Source organism: Lynx rufus, unplaced genomic scaffold (assembly GCF_022079265.1).
Source record: "Lynx rufus isolate CCGP_SWC_20201006 ecotype Redwood Valley unplaced genomic scaffold, mLynRuf1.p SCAF_11, whole genome shotgun sequence".
NCBI classification, from domain to species: Eukaryota; Metazoa; Chordata; class Mammalia; order Carnivora; family Felidae; genus Lynx; species Lynx rufus.
In genome coordinates, this window is record NW_025814825.1 from 19388715 (window position 1) to 19408371 (window position 19657).

Sequence of the window (19657 nt, forward strand, 5' to 3'; positions counted from 1 at the left end):
GAGACAGACACTAAGAAGGACATGACACGAATTCTTCATGTCGGCTGCTGAGAGTTTGCCTGGGCCATTCCTGAAATTTTTAACAAAGAAAACACTTTTAACACACTCCACCCCACAGCCCCTGCCCCTCGCTTATAAAAACCATCTGCCGGCACCGGGCAATAATCTCTTGCTGATGGCCAAGCTGGGTGCTCCCACCAGTACAGAGCTCACCTGTAGGAAGCTGTCCTGGCAGCAGAGGAACTCCGTCTTCTTCATGATTGACTCCGTGGTCAGGACCAGCTCATTTTTACTCAGCGCAGGCTCGCTCTGACACGGGAAGACTGCCTCAAGTATCAAAAGGAAATAGTGTGATGTGTACGGGGGTGACTGAGGGTGGGCGCAGGATTAAATGAAAGAATTTACAAGAGACAAAATGACTTTTCTCAGAGTGAGCATGATTTTTTCTCACCAATCTATGATTTTTCTTTCAAAGCATATTTTATATTCTGAAGACAGGATAAACCCACTCCATCTCACATAAAGAGTGAGTGTGGGTGATTCAGTGGGTACCGTTCCATTACTTCTCAACCTTCACCCCATCCCAGATTTGCATTGAAATTATATATCGCTGTTTTTTTAAAAAAATAAAAAAATAAAAAATAAAAAAAAATAAAAAAAAAAACCCAAAAAACAAAAAAACCCTAAACATTTCAGGAGTGAAACTACTCCCCTACCCCAAAGCTCACGGGAGTCCCCCAAAGTTTTAAAGGCTGCATATTACCCTAATATATGGGCAAAAGGTGCTAGAAAAACATTTTTGGTACATTTAAGTCATTTCTGTTGGGCAAATTCCTATAAGTGGAATTGCTGGGTCAAAAGACACCTACATATAAATTCAGATTAGTATTGTCAAACTACCTTTCAAAAAGGTTTTTTAAAATATACCCCTAGTTAAAGCATGTGCTTTAGTAAAAGCTTAAAGCTTGCTTCTCAACACCCACGACTTTTAACACTGGCTGGTAACATGCTTCACTAGATAGAAACCAAAGCCCTCTTCTGTTGGCATTGTATTACTACCAATACTAGACTTTGAAATTGAAAAAATATTTTTCCTTCAAATTTGGGGAAATTATGCAGGGTAACACAAGACGAAAAATACTACCGGTGGCTGGATAGATATAACTCGAGTATTAACTGTGTGTGATACTCCAAAGGATGCCTCCATTGTAAACACACGTCCTTGGAAACACTCTAACCCCAGATATAATGCTAAATCTTACTTTGATGTTGTCCAGAACCCTTTTGAACTCTAAAGGTTCATCTTTTCCCTCCATAGCTGCAGGATCCAAGCCATCTCCCCCGTAAATGAACTGGATAATATCACCCGTAGAGCTTCGGACTGTCAGATCGTATTGTGAGCAAAGATCTTCAAGGGACTTGACAAGCCTTCTCTGAAGGAAGAGGAGGAGAGGAAACAAACGCTCAGCTGCTTTGAGAAGGCCAGTCACGTGTGCAGGGGATGAGATCTGCAATGCTAACTTTCAAGGTTACCAGCACTTTCATCATTTAAAATATTTTATTAGAAATCCCTTAAAAAAAAAGTCCCCTGGCCCTTTGGAACAGCAAGCCCAGAAGTGACCCGTAAGCCTGTGCAGTGGGATTCAGAATATGCCCAACCTCGAGTGCTTTAGTGTGTTTTTGAATACATGTAATTTAAGGCCCATCACCCCCAAAGGATTCTGTAAACACTAACTGTTTTCCTAGGCCCTTTTGCCCCTTCCCTCTCTTTCTCCCTAAGGTATAAATTAATGCAACAGCTTTACATTTCTAAACACAACTGAATCCAGGACCCCTGTGGGTGGACTTCAATATGAATTACAGAGGATCTCAGGTGCATACCCCCTTCTGGGACCCAGGGGGAAGAAAAGAGAACAGGGATGGCATTGTGTCTGAACCAGCAGGCAGCAGCCATTTCTCACATCTGCTTAGGGAGAACCTTCCACCAGTAGAATGCTCCAGCCAGCAGTGTGATGGTGGTGCAGTGAATTAAAGAGAAAGAAATCTTCCTCCAGGCAACCTCAAAACAAAAATCCCTCGTGCCAGAACTAATTTGTTCTAAGTTAACACACTGCTCTGGGAAAGTCATACTCTCTACTTCAAAAAGGTAAAGTCAAAAAATACAGTCAAAAGACATTCTGGCAAGAGTGGTAAAAGCATTTCACAGTCTGTTGGGTTTTTGACAAAAGCAGCACACTCCAAAACTGAAGGGCAATTTCCCATCAAAACGTGATGAAAAGGGGAAGTATTGATGAGGACACACACATATTTATGGAAATAGCTATTTCTATGGACTCCAGTCTGCTCTCACCTTCATCAACCTTGTTTGCTCTGCCTGTCTTATTCACACCTCTGGTTGATCAGTTCTGCTTTCCCAGCCTGCAAAGGGCTGTGTTTCTTAAACTGGGATCCACAGTGGGGACAAAGGGGACTCAAAGCCACAGCAAGTTCACAGCCTAGCAACTGGGAGATTTGACTTTATCTGATGTTATAAGGAGACAGGAACATTGAAAAAATATAAAAGCAAACACAGGTCATGGAAGACAGAGGAGAAAGTGATAATCAGGGAATGAAATGAAATCCTCTGCTTGTGGTCTTATATAAGGAAGAATGAAGTCGGGATGTGTTCTTACTTGTTTGCCATTAGGGATATTTTTATGGCGGTCTGAGAAGCATGGGAACAGGAAGCCCTCTAGTTTCATCCTGTCGCCCTGAGCCTACTGTCCTGGGGCTGCACATATGATGGAGAGCCATCCCTCCAAGTGTCCAAGACCTCCTGCAGGCACCGGAGTAAGTTCTTGGAGTCAGTTAAAATTAAAAAACAAGAGGCTACATAAATAGTTGCCAAGTGAGAAGCAGAGTCCTCTCAATCATTGGGACGTAGGTACTGTCATCCACATCTTCATGGATTAGGAAACAGAGGCCCAGTGAGGCTCAGTAACGTGTCCTTGGATACACTTCCAGTCCACGTTCTCAGTACAGCTTTGGTGAGTGTGGCCCTGGCCTGGTCTGAATCACTTAAGGCATAAGGGATGAAGTGAACATATTACCTTTTTATGCTGTTTACTTCCAGGGCTCCCGCATTTCCCAATTACTAAGACTCGATACGTGACAGTTCATGTACAAAATATGTAAACACTCAGCAGTCAAAATCCTCGGAACCCTGTCCTGCTCTGCCGCTAATGGCCTACATTTCTTCAAATTACCTGCATGTATCCCGTTTCAGCAGTCTTTACGGCTGTGTCGACTAGACCTTCCCGGCCAGCCATTGTGTGGAAGAAAAACTCGGTCGGTGTCAAACCGGAATAAAAGCTATTAGCCACAAAGCCTTTGGCAGCTGGGAGCTAAAGAGAGGTGGGGAAAAAAGAAAAGCCAGACAAAAAACCTTCAAGGTCCACAACTTCAAACCTCATTCAAATCGCAAAATGCCCCACCTTTAGACTATAAATACCTGGCCAATGCACGCTTATGAAGGGGCAGACTTTACACGCCCTTTCTGAAAGGAGAAAGAACTTGGCATAAACCATCCTTCCCAGAGACAAGGAGGGTGAGCTCCCAGGCAGGGCAGGTGCTGGTGCTGGTGCCAGTGGCAGGCAAGTGGACCAAGCAGTTTGAATGCCCCCAGCCTCCCCTTTAAATTTGTCAGGCTCCCTTAGAACTCTGAGCCTGACGTGCACAGATGGGCACCATTCCAGTGACCACTTGGCTCTCTGACTTCTAGTGAATTCTGATCTTGGACAGAGTCCCTAAAATGTTCCTCAGACTGTATGATACAGAAAATACCTACACATTCCCAGTACAGCAGTCCTGTCTCCCCGGGGGAGGGGTGGGGGTGGCTGGACAGAAACCCCACAGTCCCATGGGATAAGAGCAGCTGCAGTATCTGTGCTTTAATGGGAATAAGAGCTGACTCCAAATCCAGAACCTGAGTGACCAAACCTACTCTAAGTTCCTCACCTAGACTTAAAAGTTGTCTGTCCCTGAGTCCCAGAAGAAGCCTAGCACAGATTTGTCTATTTCTGCTTATACCAGTGCCCAAACCACCAGCGCCACTGAAACCCAGAGGTCATTTAAAAACCGAGTTTGAGAAGTCGAGAGGAAAATCTGCACTTTCCTGGTCGTTTTAGTGTGGTTCATATTATCACTATTTTAAAATCCCCATACTTTGATGTCAGTGTTCCCATAATCACACATTGATCAGACGTGAGGTATCTACAGATTTTGATTATTGGAAAGGACCTTGAAATCCTCCCTCTTGGAGAGAAAACAAGAGGGCATTGATCAAGTTTGGTAGCAGCAAATCTAACAAGGCTCCCACACGACTCTGTAGGGGTTGGAGAGGGAAGGCCCCAGAGGAGCCCGCCCACACACGCCCCCTCTGGGAGCTCTGGCAGCACAGGGCTCCCAATACTCTTCCACACTCCCCACGGTTGCCCTCCAAAGTTCTGTCTTAACCACTACTACTTACCTTTGAGTGTTTTTCAAAGTGAGGCAAGGACCTGTTTTCAAAGCCATCTGGCACTCGAGAGCCACTGATGGCCTGCTGTCCTACACAGGCAATCATCTGTGATATGTTAATGAAAGAACCTGGGGAAACAGGTCAGGAATGTAACATTTGTTTACCGAACCACGTTAATTGAAGCACAAGAAGATCCGTGGGATAAAACAGGAATATGACAGCGCAGGCTCACGGTCTAGAGACAGTAAGAGCCAAAACGAGAATAATACAGGGTGGAGCCCTCAGCAACAGAAGAAAAGCTGAGGGAGAGCTGCAGGGCTCAGCAGGGAGTGTAAGCACTTTGGGGCTGGAGGAAAGACTTGCAGGGAAGAGTCTGCCACCAGGCTGAACTTCTGGAGGACATTACAATGTGGATATAAGAAGGGATGAGGGGAGAAATTCCAAAGAAAGTGGAAAAGTGGGAAGCAAAGACACAGGATTGGGAAAGTGGGGGGTATGCTCACCAGGAGCAGGAAGGTGAACACTGCAGGGGGCAGGAGGGAAGCAGCAAAGTTGGACTTTATTCTGCCAAAAAAATTTACAGAAATAGAAGCATGGAGGTTTTGAATCTGAATGCAGTACCATGAAACTTAACGCTTTAGGTCCTAGACGACTATGAAATTAAAGCATTTACCATATCATTAAATACATTAATTTAGAAAGCTTTTTGAATTTTTTATTATTTTTTTAATTTTTATTTTTTTAACATCTATTTATTTTTGAGGCAGAGAGAGACAGAGCATGAATGGGGGAGGGTCAGAGACAGAGGGAGACACAGAATCTGAAGCAGGCTCCAGGCTCTGAGCTGTTAGCACAGAGCTCGATGTGGGCTCAGAGCCTGGAGCCTACTTTGGATTCTGTGTCTCCCTCTCTCTCTGCCCCTCCCCTGCTAATGCTCTGTCTCTGTCTCTCAAAAATTAAGTAAATGTTAAAAAAATTTAAAAAAAAATAGGGGGGCGCCTGGGTGGCTCAGTTGGTTGGGCGACCGACTTCGGCTCAGGTCATGATCTCGCAGTTTGTGAGTTTGAGCCCTGCGTCGGGCTCTGTGCTAACAGCTCAGAGCCTGGAGCCTACTTCGGATTCTGTGTCTCCCCCTCTCTCTACCCCTCCCCTGCTCACGCTCTGTGTCTCTCTGCCTCTCAATAATAAGCGTTAAAAAAAATAATTTAGGGGCGCCTGGGTGGCGCAGTCGGTTGGGCGTCCGACTTCAGCCAGGTCACGATCTCGCGGTCCGTGAGTTCGAGCCCCGCGTCAGGCTCTGGGCTGATGGCTCGGAGCCTGGAGCCTGTTTCCGATTCTGTGTCTCCCTCTCTCTCTGCCCCTCCCCCGTTCATGCTCTGTCTCTCTCTGTCCCAAAAATAAATAAAAAACGTTGAAAAAAAAAAAAATTAAAAAAAAAAAATAATTTAAAAAAATAAAAAAAAAAATAGGAGTTAAATGTCTAAGATGTAAATAATTAAGTCTCTTTCTATACATATGATTTAAAAAGATATGCCCTGGGGCACCTGAGTGGCTCAGTTGGTTGAGCGTCCAACTTCAGCTCAGGTCATGATCTCACGGCTCATGGGTTCGAGTCCCATGTCGGGCTCTGTGCTGACAGCTCAGAGCCTGGAGCCTGCTTCAGATTTTGTGTCCCCTCTCTCTCAAAAATAAATATACATTAAAAAAAAAATCTTTAATAAAAAAACATATGCCTTCATATACATATTTTAATATGTACATATTTATATATTAAATATACATATATTTATTTTTCGAGAGAGACAGAGGATACGAGTGGGGTAGGGGTAGAGAGAGAGGAAAGAGAGAGAATCCCAGGCAGACTCTGTGCTAAGAGCATGGAGCCGGACACGGGGCTCTGACTTACAAACCTCGAGGATCATGATTTCAGCTGAAACCAAGAGTCGGATACTTAACCAACAGACCCACCCAGGTGCCCCAAGACATACCCTTATAAATGAACGGTCTGAAATTACTCCTGCATTTTCTGGGAGAAAACCTGTCAGCCCATACAGAGAATGCAATGAGGGCAGTTGGTGGAGGAGCACACACCTTTGGAGCCGCACAGAGCCATGGTGAGTGGGCTATTGCTCTTATCCAGTTCCCGGAGGCAGGCACTGCCCGCGTGGTCGCGGATCACAGACAGCTCCTTCAGGATCAGAGCCTGGAGGGAAAAAGCGAGGTGCATGAGGACTCTGCTGATTACCAACATTCAACCTGACATTTATTTATTTATTTATTTTATTTAATTTTATTTATTTATTTTTTCAACCTGACATTTAATGAAATCTGACAAAATTTAAGCCAGATGTCAGATTTCCAATAAAGAAAGGGTTTCGAGCTTTTGAAGATCAATATGCCTTATCTATAAAGACCCTAACCTTCCATAGGAAGGAAAGGTTCCAAATCAGTGTTTAAGGTAAAAATGATTAGTAACAAAGTCTTGAAAAATCCTTTAAATGGCCCCTAAGGCAGAAAGTATATAGCATGTGTATAGCATCCTCTACAATATGTCTGTATACATATCAACTGTACATGCACACGTAGGCCCAAATACACTTAGGAACAGAAGCTACCGTGTAGTATGTAGTAATGGAAAACTGTTTATGCTAATTCTAAAATTTACCTCTTATTTTTACTTTCCAAGCACACATGTGAATTCCCACAAGTTAAGCATGTGATGAGGTGACTCTACAGGAATATTCTAGTCCATGAGCTCATCCACAAGGTGTCCTTTCTCAGCTCACAGAGAGGGTGCTAAATCAGTTACGAGTCATGGTTCCACTAAAAACAAATGCTGCTGGAGCCTCAAGTAAATTCCTAGGTAAGTGCCAGTGAGGAACATCCATTTCTCTCTCTCTCTCAAGACTCAGAGAGATTAATCAAAAAACTGCTAGAACTGATAACATGAATTCAGCAAAGTCGCAGGATATAAAATCAATTTACAGAAATTGGTTGCATTTCTATACACCAATAATGAAGCAGCAGAAAGAGGACTTGCTCTCATTGCAATTGCACCAAACCCCATAAAATACCTAGGGATAAACCTAACCAAAGAAGTGAAAGATCTATACGTTGAAAACTATAGGAAACTTATGAAAGAAATTGAAGAAGACAATTCTGACAATTTTCCTTTTTGGAAAAACATTCCATGCTCATGGATCAGAAGAACAAATATTGTTAAACTGTCAATACTATCCAAAGCAATCCACATGTTCAATGCAATTCCTATCAAAATAACACCAGCATTCTTCACAGAGCTAGAACAAACAATTCTAAAATTTGATGGAACCAGAAAAGACCCCGAATAGTAAAAGTAATGTTGAAAAAGAAAACCAAAGCTGGGGGCATCACAATTCCGGACTTCAGACTATATTACAAAGCTGTAATCATATGGTACTGGCACAAAAACAGACACATAGATCAATGGAACAGAATAGACAACCCAGACGTGGACCCACAAATGTATGGCCAACTAATCTTCGACAAAGCAGGAAAGAATATCCAATGGAATAAAGACAATCTCTTCAACAAATGGTGTTGGGAACACTGGACAGCAACATGCAGAAGAATGAACGCAGACTACTTTCTTACCATACACAAAAACAAACTCAAAATGGATGAAAGACCTAAAAATAAGACAAGAAGCCATCAAAATCCTAGAGGAGAAAACAGGCAAAAGACCTCAGCCGCAGCAACTTCTTACTTGATAAAGGCAAGGTAAACAAAAGCAAAAATGAACTACCGGGACCTCATCAAGATAAAAAGCTTCTGCACAGTGAAGGAAACAATCAGCAAAACTGAAGGAATGGGCAACTGAAGGCAACTGAAGGAATGGGAGATTATTATTTCCAAATGGCATACCAGATAAAGGGTTAGTATCCAAAATCTATAAAGAACTTATCAAATTCAATACCAAAAAACAAATAATCCAGTGAAGAAATGGGCAAAAGAAATGAATAGACACTTTTCCAAAGAAGACATCAAGATAGCTAATAGACACATGAAAAGAAGCTCAACATCACTCATCATCAAGAAAATACAAATCAAAACCACAATGAGATACCACCTCACACCTGTCAGAATGGCTAAAATTAACAACTCGGGAAACAACAGATGTTAGCGAGGATGCAGAGAAAGGGGAACTGCTTTTGCACTGTTGATGGGAATGCAAACTGGTGCAGCCACTCTGGAAAACAGTATGGAGGTTCCTAAAAAATTAAAAATAGAACTACCCTACAATCCAGCAAATGCACTACTAAGTATTTATCCAAAGGATACAAAAATGCTGATTCGAAGGGGCACATGCACCCCAATGTTTATTGCAGCACTACTGACAATAGTCAAAGTATGGAAAGCCCAAATGTCCATCGACTGATGACTGGATAAAGATGTGGTGTATATGTATGTGTGTGTATGTACACACACACACACACATACACACACACGATGGAAAATTACTTGGCAATCAAAAAGAATGAAATCTTTGCCATTTGCGACAATGTGGATGGAACTCGAGTGTATTATGCTAAGTGAAATAAGTCAGAGAAAGATAAAAATCGTATGAGGTCACTCATTTGGAATTTAAGAAACAAAACAGATAAACATAGGCGAAGGGAAGCAAAAATAAGATAAGTAGAGCGAGGGAGACAAACCATAAGAGACTTAAATACAGAGAACAAACTGAGGGTTGCTGGTGGGGTATTGGGTGGGGGGATGGGCTAAATGGGTGATGAACATTAAGGAGGGTACTTGTTGGGATGAGCACTGGGTTTTCATGTAAGTGATGAATCACTAAATTCTATGACTGAAATCATTACTACACTATATGCTAGCTAACTGGGATTTAAAAAGTAAAAAAATAAATTAAAAGACTCAGTGAGATTAAGAATGAGCTAATGGTGAATGGTGCCTACAACTCTGCTTTCTTCCTATTTCACAAAAAATTCATGTCATCAGAAAATTTCTTATTGCTTATCCATTTTTCCACACTTAGGTGAGTTAAAGCTCTGAGCCATGGGCTGCAGGGGAGACAGAAGAAAGCCAGGTGAAATCCTGGTGCAGTCAGACTGCCGACCCAGGCTGCCTGAGAGAATGCAGAGCTCCCAAAGGCTGGTCCTCTTTCTGATTCTGACCCTTGCTCGGCACGTTCTCAGCTAACCTAGTTTCTAATGTGACAGGGGAAGCAGATAAGCATGTGATATGAATTTTCCCTCTTCTGTGCCCAAGTCTCTTTTGAAGACCATCCATTGAGTTTTATTTTTTTAAAGATTTGATTTTTAAGTAATCTCTATATCCAATGTGGGGCTCAAACCTACAACCCTGAGATCAAGAGCTGCACGCTCTACCGACTGAACCAGCTAGGTGCTCCTTCAAAGACCATCCGTTTAAAGAGCTGCGGTTGCCAGTCTCTACTCCAAAGATGCTAGAAATAGAAAGGGCACAAGCATGTGAGTACCAGTTACAGAAGGGGCCTAAGTGTGATGCTGGAACAAGAGCAGCCCCATGTGGTCAAGTGAACAGATGGCCCTGTTTTCACCACCTAGAACGTGAAAGCTGCTAGGGATGTAAAGGATCTGATTGAAGGCCCTCCCCTTGTTAAACGAGAACACACACATGTCGCACAGGGCTGACCTGGGGCTAAAGGCACTGCCTTTACTTCCTCCTCCCTTCTGCTACCTTCTCTTCAGGCTTGCAGCACAGCCCTGTGGGCATGAAGTGGCTAACCCACCCGAGGAGCAGACTCACCTCTAGAGTCTCCTCAGCGGTGCAACCAGGCTGCTGCTGCAGCTTTCCTGTGTTTAGGGCTTCAATGTATTCATCACATTTTTTATAGCCAGCATTCAGCAACTCATACTTGGCCTTTAGCAACCCTTGACCAGGTGTGACGTCACCAATCCCGATGGAGAATCCACGGTTTGCTGCAGAATAGTCGGCAGGTAGAGCAGAGAGTGCCATGGATGTTAGTCAACCCACTATATACAAACCAGTTTATACCTTGAGAGAATATATCATGACCCAATTAAATAAAAATGTATCAGTCTGTAGAGAGTTACATCAAAATGACCAAGACTCACTGAATCCTGTCAGAGACATTACAACCCAGTGGGGAGCAAGTACTGTCCCCAACTAACTATAATATACAGCAGACCAATATTAAATACCAAAAAGCAACTGGACAAAGTCAGCAATGGAAAACGAGCCATCTGACTTCTTGTTCTAAGACATCATCTCAGATACCTTTCTGCCCACACCCCCTTCCTTCTTCAGAAATCCTCCCCAAACACAGAAAAACCCCACCTTTGAGGGAACTACACATGGTCAATAATCCCAACGCTAACATATGTAGAAAATGGGTGGATGAGAGGCACCTGGCTTAGCAGGGTGGGGAAGGGACACCTAAGAGTGGCTGTGGAAATGAGGACCCATGAGTCTGGAAATGCTCAGAAACTATACTGCCAGCTTCTGCAGATGCTGGAGACAACGTATGTGTTGGAGATAAGGAAACCTGATGGAAAACCAGTATTTTCCTGTGGAATGTGAGACTTTATGTCCTAGTATATGGAATTAGAGAGCTCTAGACTGAGGGATCCTAAGTGCAAACAGAGAGGGAGGACTGTAAAGCAGGGCATGAGGTCTGTATATACCTTGACTGTGATTCCTTAGTCCCTTTCCCTGGCCACATCCCAGAATCCTGAGAAGCAGGTCTCAACTTTGGGTGGGAGACTGAGAGTGGAAGATATGTCCCTGGAGAAACCAAGCCTCCCTAGAGAAAAGTATTACTGACAGGGCTATTTGGTAGTTCCTCAATGAAAATGTTTTCTTGCAGCTCAATCAAGGGGCTGAGAAGTCCATCAACCAACAGGCTCCATCCATTTCCAATCGGTGTTTGGTGTCTCACTCCCCAAAATATGAATGGATAGCCAGGGACCACCAGATTAAAAAAAAAAATAACGTTTATTTGTTTTTGAGAGAGAGAGAGAGAGAGACAGAGCACAAGTGGGGGAGGAGCAGAGAGAAGGAGACACAATCTGAAGCAGGCTCCAAGCTCCGAGCTATCAGCACAGAGTCCAACGCAGGGCTCGAACTGACAAAATGTGAGATCATGACCTGAGCCAAAGTCTGACGCTTAACCAACTGAGCCAACCAGGTGCCCCTGGGACCACCAGACCCCTGAGGAAAGTCTTCAACATGAGAGACTAAAGACAACAAATGCACAGAAAAACAAAACTAAAGAGAAAATTCAGGGAGCAGATAAATCTATGAAAAACATTGTCTCTGATAGAGAAGAGGTATCTGGAGATCAAGAACAGGAAGTCTACAAAAAAAAAAACAAACCCAAAAATCAAAATCTACCTGCAAATAAGAAACATGGAAAATATAGTTGGAAGTGAAATAAATGATAGTTAAAATAAAAAAAAAAATCAATAGAGGAATTCACTTAAATTTTTTTTTTAACTTTATTTTTGAGAGCGCAAGCATGAATGGGGGAGGGGCAGAGAGCAACTGAGGGGAGGAGAGAAGAATCCCAAGTAGGCTCTGCAATGTCAGCACAGAGCCCAGGGGGAACTCATGAACTGTAAGATCATGACCTGAACCAAAACCAAGAGTTGGATGCATAACCAACTGAGCCACCCAGGTGCCCTGAGGAACTCACTTTTAATTTTTTATTTATGTATTTACTTTTGAGAGAGAAAGAGAGAGAGAGAGGTGTGAGTGGGGGAGGGGCAGAGAGCGAGGGAGACACAGAATCTGAAGCAGGCTCCAGGATCTGAGCTGTCAGCACAGAGCCCAATGTGGGGCTTGAACTCACGGACCATGAGATCATGACCTGAGCTGAAGTTGGCCCACTTAACTGACTCAGCCACCCAGGCACCCCCTAATTTTTTTTTAATGTTTTTTATTTATTTTTGAGAGAGAGAAAAACAGAACACGAGCAGGGGAGGGGCAGAGAGAGAGGGAGACACAGAATCCGAAGCAGGCTCCAGGCTCTGAGCTATCAGCAGAGCCCAATGTGGGGCTCAAACTCACAAACTGTGAGATCATGACCTGAGCTGAAGTTGGTTACTTAACTCACTAAGCCACCCAGGTGCCCCTCTAGGAAATCATTTTTAAAAGTTAAACTGAGGGGCACCTGGCTTGCTCAGTTGGTTAAATGTCCTGACTCTTGCTTTCAGCTCAGGTCATGATCTCACAGTTCATGGGATTGAATCCCCCTTACTGGGCTCTTTGCTGACAGTGCTGGAGCCTGCTTGGGATTCTCTTTCTCCCTCTCTCTGCCTCTTCCCCCACCCAAATAAATAAACATTAAAAAAAAAAAAAAGATAAAGTGAATCCAGAAACAAAGAAATGAACAGAGAAAAGAAGGTAAGAAAAATCATAGAGTCAATCTAGAAGCTCTACTTACAAAATGAACAAAAATTCCAAAAAGAACAGAGAAAGTTAAGGTGAGAAAATTATCAAACAAAAACAAAACTTCCACAACCAAAGGACACACGGAGGCAGATTAAGAGAGCTTACAGAGTGCCCAACACAATGAATGAAAAAAAGACTCATACCAAGCGTCTACAGTGTGAACTTCCAGAACAAAGAGGATTTGCAAAGCTTCCAAAATGAAGACACATACAAAAGTTGAAAATAAGAATAGAAATACACTTTCACGGCAACTCTGTAGAGTAGAGCAGTACCTTCAAAATTCTGACGAAAAATAAAATTCAATCCAGAGCTCTATACCCAGCCACACAATCGATCAAGTGTAAGGGTGGAAAGGAAACGTTTTTGGGCACGTAAAAACCTGCACGTATGGCATGCTCAGAGATGGGCCAACAAAGGAAACAGAACAGTGCAAGGAGAGAAGGGAAACACAGAGTAACCCAGCAGAGCTGAGCTGTGAGGGCCCAGAGGGCCATAGGTGGAGCGCAGGTACCTTGGAAGCAGCCTGCGGAGGGCCCTTGTCTAACAACCCTGTCTGACTGGCATCTCGGAGCTACTGGGCATTTTGAGACAAGAATTCAAGAGCAAGTTCAAATCTGAAACCAGGCAAGTCAGTACTGAGCTCATCCCATTCTGTAAGTCCCAAATGATTCAGCCTGGAGTAAGTCTCCTTTCCTGTGTGCGGGTATGTGTGTGGCATGTGGGGGCTGGGGGAAGGAAACAAAGGTAAAAGAACAAACTAACGCACAGCCCTGAAACCCAAGCAACCACCACCATACGCCGAGGACGCTGGAGATACTCACAGAGGTAGACAGGAGCCAGCCTGGCAAGCCGTGACATTGCATCGGCAGCTTCGTTCTGCCCCCAGTCTCGCAGCAAAATGTAAAAAATATTGTTCTTTGATCCTGATCCCAACGTTCCCTTGTCCATGCTGCCGCTCATCAACTCACTGTTCTGGATGGTAACGTCTGCAAGGACAGCAAAGATTGGGCACTTGGATAATTACTTACTATTCAGCCTCGTTCCAACGTGGGGCAGTGGAGAAAGCATGCTCCCATTATGAAAATTAAAGCAAAGCAAAGCAAAATTCTCTCAAAATTTTTTGAGGGGAAAAAGAGAGAAATCTAGGGACTTTTGAAAAGCATGAAAAGCCCAGTGGTTTACCTTACAGTCCTAACTCTGAAAAGTACTACAGGACCCTCATTTTCAACTGTGAACTATAAGTGACAGCACCGAGCACTTATCCTGTGTCACAGGGATGTTGTGAGCATCTGATGAAATCACATGCCACAAACTACTCCATAAACTGTAAAGCACTTTGTTATTCCCCAAGATGATGAAAACTGATGACACCACCATGAAGAGCCTATACAACAAAATGGAATTACATGGAGATGAAACAAAACACAATCTAAAACAAGAAAGCCAAAACACCTGAAAGACCAGAGGTGTGTTTTCAAAGCAAAGGCTCTAACCCTGAGAAAAATCGGTGCCCTTCAACACATTTACTCTTCATTACAAAACAGGAATCTTGACCTTCAGAGACTCTGTGGTTCAGTTCTTCAGCACAGAGTCCTGGAGATCCATTTCTTGTCACAAGACCTTGCTAGCAAAGCCCATTCAAAGTCAGTGCCATTCAGAGGAGCCTGCTGGGGAGCTGCTGGTTAGCAGTCTGGGGTGAGCAAGGGAGCTCGTGTCAGAAAGGAAACGCTGGCTGAAAGGCACTGGTCTGTGGACTATACTTTGGGTTGAATTAGTCTGGATGACTCAGATGGTTTAACATTTATATCCTCTTGTGGTTACACCTGATCTTCGTGTTATAAGAAACAAGTTGACCAGGAGGCGATAGAAAAATAGTCCCATTATACTTTTAGACAATGAACACATTTTTTGGACATAAAATGATAAATGACATGCCTCATATGATGAGATACTTTCTTATGGCAAAAAGGGGGGGGGCAGAATAAAAGAAATTGCATTAATTTACAGACACTAGTCATCTAAAACACATCCAGAGAGGAACATTCTAATCACTGGATCATGTATCTACATGATCTCTACTTTTTAGAGAAATGGGGAATCACAGCTGAGGAGACATACCAACTACACTTCCCTAAAGAATAAACTTCCTGCCTAAGAGAAACATTGCATTTGCTTGCTAAGTGAAGGCAGTCATTGGCCACCTGCTTTCTGCCCGCTCCCACCCCGCTGCTTTGACTCACAGGAATCGTTGACACAGAGATCTTCTCCTTTGCCACAGTACTGCTTTCCCTTGGTTCGGAGATTGGCCCTTACTGGATTGTCATCACTAGGTCTGAGGATGACACTGAATATCTGCTTTCCTGTCCACAGGGTGACAGGCTGAAGGAGGAAGAAAGTCACAATGTCAGCTGGCTGAGCCTGGTCTGCAGAGTACTCACATGCAAACCTGTACCCGGCATGCCTGGCTCCTGCACAAAGCTTTACTGTCTTAAATGTATAGTTATTTGCATAGAGAGAGAAAGAAAATGCATGCGTACACATGGGGAAGGGACAGAGAGAGGGGAGAAAGAATCCCAAGCAGGCTTTGCACTCTCAGTGCAGAGCCTGAGGCAGGGCTTGATCTCATAAACTATGAGATCATGACCCGAGCAGAAACCAAGAGTAAGATGTTTAACCGACTGAGCCACCCGGGTGCTCCCAGCACAAACCTTTAATATTGTAGGTGGTGGGAGGCGAACTTTAATTTTCTCGTCCTTGCCAACTAATATTGAAGCAATGATTTGGCAGGCCTTGGCTCGGTCAAAGAAAGTGTCCTTAAGAGTGAGGAGATAGGCGCCTATGAATGTTGCAAACACCACAAAAAGAAACGGAGTGAATGTGCGAGACAATTACAAGGTTTCAATTTTATTTTTTTTTACCTTAAAAAAGTTTATTTATTTTTTTGGGGGGGTGAGGCACAAGCAGGGCAAGGGGCAGAGAGAGAGAGAGGGAGACACAATCTGAAGCAGGCTCCAGGCACTGAGCTGTCAGTACAGAACCCGACGTGGGGCTCAAACTCACAAACTGTGAGATCATGACCTGAGCCGAAGTCAGACGCCTAACTGACTGAGCCACCCAGGTGCCCCAAAAGGTTTCGATTTTAAAAGGAATCTGGAATATTGCTAAGGAGTGAGTTAAAACCTATAGCTGCTTGCTGGCTCCCTCTTCCACTAGAATCTAAGCTCCACAAGGGACTTTGACTCACTGTCCTATCTCCAGTGCTTAGAAAACTGTCTAGTGCACGTCAGGAGCTGAACAAATGCTTACTGATTCAATGAATAACCAGCCAATCCAAAATCTCTCAAGCAGATTCAGAATCAAACATAGTAAACAACAGAATTAAACACATGAAATTAAATCGCTTCTCAAGTTGTTACATGAATCACTGTGAATGAAAATCCTAGTGTTCCATAGTCTCCTCTCAAGTGAATTCATAAACACACCTGTTAGAAAGTCCTGAATAGCAGCAATCAGTGGTTCTCCATTCCTTGGTGTTACAAGATTTGCTTTCGTCTAAAGGAAAAACAAACACAACATGTTAGCCATTCTCGGACACTCTTTGGATTGCATGATGCAGTCCAAAGAACCGCACCACAAAGACTCTGAATTGTCACACATAAATAAAGAAGAGCAGGCGAGCAGAAAAGTGGGGCTGAGAAATGGCAGCCAAGGCTCTCAATCCCAGCTGTCACCAGCTCCTTGCTCCTTCATCTGTTAAGAGGAGTCAAAACATACCTGCAACACTGACGTCAGACGTTCCTGCCAACACTAAATACTGAGTGAAGCTTTGGATCCCTGTAAGAACTCTGTATGTGTAAGACTTCCTAGTTATTAATAAATTCACTTCTCCAAAGAAAATTCACTTCTATGAATGATAAATAGCACTGTTCTCTTTGAGGTCAATCAATTTCATACCTCTCCACAACGAGGGCAAAACTGTTGAACTCTTAATGAAGACAGTGAGTCCTAATGATAATTAATGACACAATTTAATGAAAATTTAATGAATGCCTACACTGAGCAAAAAGGGGTGCTAGCTGTCCAGTGCATAATTAACAAATTAAAAAAGATTCTGCGCATCAGAGTGCATATGCTCAAGTTTTGTTGTTGTTGTTGGGAAATAAGCGACATGTAAATTTGCTCAAATCATGAGATGCTCATGTTATTTGTGGGTTGTCTAGGCAACCTCACCTGGAGTAAAAGGCCCTCCAAGGCAGAGACCTGTTCCTGCTTTATTGTGAACATTCACAGAACAAAGATCCTCCAACGAGGGCTGGAAGGTAATCGTTCATGCTTGTTTTCTTTTTTTTAAATTTTTTTTTTTAACGTTTATTTACTTTTGAGACAGAGAGAGGCAGAGCATGAACAGGGGAAGGTCAGAGACAGGGAGACACAGAATCTGAAACAGGCTCCAGGCTCTGAGCTGTTAGCACAGAGCCTGACGTGGGGCTCGAACTCACGGACCGCGAGATCATGACCTGAGCCGAAGTCGGCCGCTTAACCGACTGAGCCACCCAGGCGCCCCTCATGCTTGTTTTCTAGAATCTCTCTGGGATGGGAAAGGGAGTGGTCTGGGGCTGAGCACGTGAAGCTGGGATTTGCATATTTTGCAAAAGTCTCCCCAGTCATTTGGGACCACATTCAGGCTAGAGCCCTACCTATTGAGACAGAACTGCTGAGTTGATACAGTTAGATGATAATTTTCTTACATGTAATTGAGGGGATTTGTCCTGATGGTAACAAAGATCTTCCATCCTGGCCTTAGAGCCTGTGTTTTATTGTCATTTTTAACCAATGATATATGCTGTTATAACAAAACGGATCCTCAGTACCGAACTCAAGGCTGAAGTCCAAGTAGTTGGCTACAGGCCATTATCTCTAGCAACTAGCTGACATAGCTGATATCACTAGCAACATTCTAATTATTACTTTTTTGTTACAAAAATAGTATGTTTTTTACAGAAAGTCTAAAAATATAGATAAGCGAAAAAAACCAAAACGACAACAACAAAAAAACCCCACCCAGAATCCCAAAAAAACATCTCTGCATGGAACTGCCAAACCAAAAGAACTGCAGTTAAAACATTTTGGTACATAACCTTCCCAATTTCTGGCTATAAGCTTTTTTACAAACACGGAAACATCTATTTACCAAATGAAATAAGATCATGTCTTACAGCCTGCTTTTTAAATAAAAAATAAATCATAAGTAGCTTTATGCTGACAACAATACTACATCATCATTTTTAAGGGCCATGCAGGATTTTGCAGTACAAATGTGATGTGATTTAACCTAACCAACTTTTTTATTGGCGGACATTGCCTGCTTCTAATGTTTTATCATTACAAGTGATTTTGCAACTGGTTATTTCCTCTGGAGAGCTTACTAGAGTAAGAGTACAAGGTCAGAAAAAATGACTGCACTGGTCAACGCACCATCTGACTGTGGGAGTGTGGATCTCATTCATGGCCATTCGCCCTCCTCATCTTCTCTCTTGCTATCTCCCAATACAGAGCACAGCACTCCTCACAACTGCTACAAATACAAGGCTTAGGAGGAAACAGGCTAGCCTCTTGTTACCTCATGTATGATCACACCACAGGGTCTTTGTACCTGTTGGTCCTCTGCTTGGATTGATGTTTTGCTGACAACCACACTGCTCGTCAACTTCTTTTAGAACTTGCCTTGAGTGTTATCGTTCTAGTGGCCCTCTCAGACCATCCTCCATGAAACAGGACCCCTCTCATTTTCTTTCCTCCTTGTTGTGATTTATTCTTTTCTTCTCAGCACTTGCCACCACATGACCTATTTTATATTGGTTTATTCTCCACCTCTCCCCATTTGAATAAGGATAAAAGCCAGAATTTTGACTTTTTTCTTCTGTGTTGCCCTCCTAGGAGAGTACTTGGTGGCACACAGTAGGTACTCATTAAGCATTAACCGAATCATTTAAAAAGGCTGAGGGGTCTGAATAAACAACTCGGAAGAAAGACTCCAAATGCACAAAGATGGCCCTTAAGGGATTTGTCCTCATAGCAAACAGGAAAAACACCCTAAATTTTCAGGAGAAGGTAGGTGAATCATGGTGTGCTAAGCTTGTGAAATACTGTGAAGCCATTATAATCGATAATTATGAAAACTTTACAACAAAGGTGGGCATTTATAACATGTTAAGTAGATAAAAGCAAAACCAAGGCTACTAAAAACCATGACTGCCACCATCTAAATTCGTGGATAAGCAACAAACATAAAAATAGGGGTGCCTGGGTGGCTCAGTCGGTTGAGCATCCAAATCTTGATCTTGGCTCAGGTCACGATCTCACGGTTGTGAAATCGGGCCCCATGTCAGGCTCCACACTGAGGGTGGAGTGTGCTTGGGATTCTCTCTCTCCCTCTCTGTCTGCCACCCCTCCATTCTTTCTCTCTCAAATAAATAAACAACAAAAAAAGAGATGGAGATAAAGAAAAGAGATGTGATGTGTAAAAACCTCACCTTATTTAAATAACTCCATTACACTACAATGTTTGAATAAGTAAGAAACTGATGTTCTAAAAAAACTGAAATTACCCGCATGAATTTCTTAGTATTAAGTGTGTGTACAAAATAAGTAACACATCAAATACTTTACTAGAAAAGATGTCGACTTTAGGCATGAAAAACCGAG

General features: G+C 43.0%; 1 protein-coding gene across 1 annotated transcript in view; it reads right to left on the minus strand.

Annotated features, from left to right (window-relative positions):
- POLR3A (RNA polymerase III subunit A) overlaps window positions 1–19657 on the minus strand; it is a 51716-nt gene that overhangs the window by 12533 nt on the left and 19526 nt on the right. Inside the window, exons 12-21 of the mRNA XM_047073028.1 lie at window positions 16435–16504; window positions 15661–15788; window positions 15193–15331; window positions 13774–13938; window positions 10286–10458; window positions 6590–6701; window positions 4508–4626; window positions 3246–3383; window positions 1263–1433; window positions 214–327 (exon numbers count right to left, since the gene is read on the minus strand). Of these exons, the coding sequence (XP_046928984.1) occupies window positions 214–327; window positions 1263–1433; window positions 3246–3383; window positions 4508–4626; window positions 6590–6701; window positions 10286–10458; window positions 13774–13938; window positions 15193–15331; window positions 15661–15788; window positions 16435–16504 (1329 nt within the window). The remainder of the gene's footprint in view (window positions 1–213; window positions 328–1262; window positions 1434–3245; window positions 3384–4507; window positions 4627–6589; window positions 6702–10285; window positions 10459–13773; window positions 13939–15192; window positions 15332–15660; window positions 15789–16434; window positions 16505–19657) is intronic.